Source organism: Exserohilum turcica, assembly GCF_000359705.1.
Source record: "Exserohilum turcica Et28A unplaced genomic scaffold SETTUscaffold_3, whole genome shotgun sequence".
Lineage (NCBI taxonomy): Eukaryota > Fungi > Ascomycota > Dothideomycetes > Pleosporales > Pleosporaceae > Exserohilum > Exserohilum turcicum.
This window is the reverse complement of record NW_007360136.1, coordinates 2781430-2785486: the sequence shown is the minus strand read 5'-3', so window position 1 is coordinate 2785486 and position 4057 is coordinate 2781430. Positions and strand designations below refer to the sequence as shown.

The following is a 4057-nucleotide window of genomic DNA, read 5'->3' as shown; positions in this document are numbered from 1 at the left end:
GGGGTAAGGAGAAGGAGCTTCATGGCTCCTGCAAAGGCTACTCAAAAAAGAAGCCTATCGCGAGGCCTCAAGGTGGTGAGGAGCCTCAGGGAGGTGCTGCAAGCTCACCACCTCCAACCTCGCGTCGCGGCCGCGCGATTAGAACTCCGTCTCGATTTCTATAGCTGTATATATATATTAAAGCCTATTGATCTCACCACCAAAATATATCGTGATAATATCTATTTGGTGTGGCTCTATAGCCTCGTTTTTAAGGTAGTTTTGGTGAGGCCGCGCGCGCACTTTGTGGTGGGGCTAGTTAATTAGGCCGAATAAAAACAACAAGGCAATATTTGTAGTAAGCAGTCAGTTTAGAAGTCATTGCAATAGACGAAGTATTTGTATAAAGAAGCCCAAATTCTAAAAGTGTACATGTTCTATTATCTCGACGTACTCTACAACGCTTGAAATTACTTCACTGCTTTACATATACTACGTATAATTATTGTGATTAAGCTTGATTTCACTATGCAATTCATCAACCACTTTATCGCTGTTGCTGTAACACTCGCTATGCTCAGCCACGCTGCTCCTGCAACCTCAAACAAAGTCAATCACCTTGAGGCACGTCAATGTATTAGACTTGGTGGTAAGAACATGTCACGTGGACAAGTAGGTCGGGGCGCTAACAGATTATAGGAGATTGTGGAAAGTTGCGAGTAGGTGGAGGCGCTCCTACTTGCTGCCCTGGCACTAGGTGCGACTCTAGCCGTACCTGCGTAGGCACCGTAAATAACCATAACTCCCCTACGCCAAATAACGATGGGTATACCCGCGTTGATCAATATATGAGTCCACCCTTATTCCAGGTCTTTTGATTTAAGTAGTATATGGATTGGTTCAGGTGAAACTGATAGGGATAAATAGTAAGTGAAAGGGAGTAGGTTTAAAGAGTTAGCTAGTCAAGGGCAGGTTATTTGCTATTCGTTGTATGGAGTTCTCTTTTCAGAGTTTAAGCTCGGCTGATAGGAAATAAGGCAATGTAATCCTTACTACCTAATTATATAAGTCTAAGTTTTTATTTGTTTTTTCGCGAATCGGAATTGGATATCACGTCTAATACATCCATAAAGTTAAACGGGCTTCTATGACCCTACAGGCTCATGAATAACAGAGAGTTTTAAAATTTAAATTATGCCTTAGGATTCCTCTGGATAGGAGGCTAGGTAAATAACAAACGCAGTCTCGTATGTAATCACTTTTCGCACCTATTTTCCAATCATGTTACTTCATGGCGGTATCCTCTGCACTGGATGACAGGGACATAAAGTCACATTCTATAGCGAACGATGGGGAGGATATATGATCCATGAAGTAACTAAGATTGAAGAATTTAACAGATATACATTCTACCAGCTCTATAGAATGCTAGTAAGAATAGTAATAGTGAATAGGTGCCGGTGAGATATCCCCATAGCGCTACTCCTGGCCCAGCCTGGCGGTTTTTCCTCGAAATGGGGGGTTAGGTAGCATCGGCTCTACCATTGAGCCCATAGACTCAGTCAAGGTAAGGCTACGAAAGATCATGAGACAGTGATCTATATGGGGCTCAGTATCACCCCATATTTCAACCGCAACGCCTGTGAGCCTTGCTCGATACTGTTTCTTCCAGAAGTAGAGAAAGTGTACAATATGCTATATGTTTGTAGCATAGTACGCACGCCTCGTGTTGGTAAGTAAACCCAATGTAGACGGGTCTATCAAATTAGTACCATTTGCATCTGCGAAATAACTCCAGGCACCATCAGGACCAGGACTAGCTTTATCAAACTCTGCTGATACCTCCTCGCCACGGCATCTCGGAGGTAGCCAGGCTGAAGAGAGTATATCGTATTGACAGTCCATTGCCATCGCCTCGGCCATAGACGTTCCGCAGGAACATGAGGCATCTTGTTCTGCCAGAGCAGGATAATCATGCACACGCTGCCACAAGCCGAATAACCCGCAAATTGCTAGTAGGAAGACACAAGATTTCCAAAGCGGGATGAGAAATCGTAAAGGTCGGTACTTCGATGGGCTTTTCGCCCCGTCACCAGGCTCTGGTGCAGAGTCCAGTTCATCATCACCGTCAAAAAGCCTCTGCGTTTCGGATTCAGGCATGGTTAGGCTCGTATCTCGGTAACTAGGCGCAGCCATCGATTAACTGATAGTACTGTAACAGAGGGTAGTGCAAATATCTCCAGAATTATATGCGGTGGAAACGCTACGGATCTGTTAATCAAGACTGCTCAAACGACATAAGCAAGCAGAGAGACAATGGTTACCCACTGCTGAGGATTTAAAAGATGTGCCGGGTGAGGACTTGTGTATTTTTGAAGAGTGTAAACCTGTCATGCGGATAACCTAGAGATCTAAATCACAGACTATTTTTATATTAAACCGAAGGTTCAAGATACATGGGGGCAAAGGCCATATTGTGAGCGTTGAACTGTTATTCGTAGTCATACAGTGATCGCAGAATCTTACCGCTTGCAGTAGTCAGTCCCTGTGCGGTACCACTTCAGTCCACAATTTAACGCTACATTGTGGTCTGTATTTCTATTGGAGCTTATGGCCGATCCAGTGCGGCCCTATTCCTAGCTCTAGAATACCTTAGTTCGGCGTGGTCTTGATTGAAATTGTGATTTCTCGTTGCCCTCCATAACGCTAGGTTACATCGCGCTTCTTGGACCCAGTACAATCCTGTCTCCAGATCTACTCCAGTATGACATTACTTCGGTCAAATACAGCTCTTCACAGTATGTCCATTCTTCCTAGGCCTGTGCTTCTTCGGTCTAGTACTTTCTTATCTTCCCCCTAGAAGCAAGATGCCAGAAGTAACAAAGAGGACTCTCTCCTAGACAAGGAAGGGAGGGCTGGTCCTCAACCCGCATCCACGTCAGACGATAATCATCACTGCTGGTCAGCGATTACGTATTTGGCATGTCGCCAAAGCATGGCCTCAGGAGGCCACTGCTTGAAGGGAGGACACCGTCCTCTCAACCCTCCCTCTTCACTGGGAGGCGCGAGATGCCAGGACCAGAGGCAATGAAAAAAAGACTATTAGAGTATTCGCATCATCAATCATCGGATGCGGTGGAAAAATCCGAAAAGGCTCGGAAATTATGCCACTTACACCGCTCTATTCAACACATCATATCAACGTGTGTTAGGTTGTTCATAATGCATCATCTTACAGCTCAGCTTCGGCAGCAAATCTCTTGCGTCTAAAATCTTTGGTGTTGCATGGGTGGATATAGCCTACCAGTCAAATTTTGTAGCAATTTCTTTATTTTCAAGAAATCTAGGTCAAGTTTAGTCTGGAGGCTCTTACAGTGTATGTTTGAGCTGTTTTCTTCATAGCGAAGACAGTGCTCCAATACAAAACACTATTCAAACTACTGCTACTAGGAGCTAGCGCCTCCACATTATCGGCTTATGGTTAGCTGTAGTTACTAATATATTAATTACAGGAGTAGTAGAAATGGTCGTCTATCGAGGGTGGAACTAATAGACTAGTGCCTTTGGTCATGGTGTTAATATGTCACATGATTTCGTTCAAGCACTAGCAAAGAGCAGTAGTCATGAAGGCGAGACCGTTTATTAAGCAAGGGGTCTTATATACTCAGGGTTGTTATCTAATAGTGAAGCTGAAGGTGCTAACTACATATAGCGCCTTACCGCTTTGTTCTACAGTGGACCTTACTGCGTAATGAAATCTACTACCTCAGTGGTGAAATTTTATAGAACACTCAAACAGATCATACATTCAATTACAATAGTATTGATTATATCCGCCAAATAGAGCAAGACTGCCAAATTGAGGTAGTCACCTATAGTATATCGATGCAAGAACATCACGTGAATGTCCTTACGCTGTCACATGATCATGATCATGTGATCAGATAGGTCGCTGGGCATTCCTCTATAGAGCTTGAGAATGACTGGATCATAGATACTATACAATTCAAGCTATTCATCGTACCTTCGCGTGACACGCACGGGAGGCTAATTAGATGAAAGCTCAATTGGACCACTT

At 43.9% G+C, this 4057-nt stretch overlaps 1 protein-coding gene across 1 annotated transcript; it reads right to left on the bottom strand.

Annotated features, from left to right (window-relative positions):
* Nucleotides 1-1458: 1458 nt before the first annotated feature.
* On the bottom strand, nucleotides 1459-2452 carry SETTUDRAFT_154892 (uncharacterized protein; the record flags this gene model as incomplete). The annotated part of the gene is made up of 3 exons (XM_008029553.1): nucleotides 1459-1631; nucleotides 1701-2161; nucleotides 2436-2452. The coding sequence occupies 3 exons, from the start codon at nucleotides 2450-2452 to the stop codon at nucleotides 1459-1461; spliced, it is 651 nt and encodes a 216-aa protein (XP_008027744.1).
* Between the last annotated feature and the right edge of the window lie 1605 nt (nucleotides 2453-4057).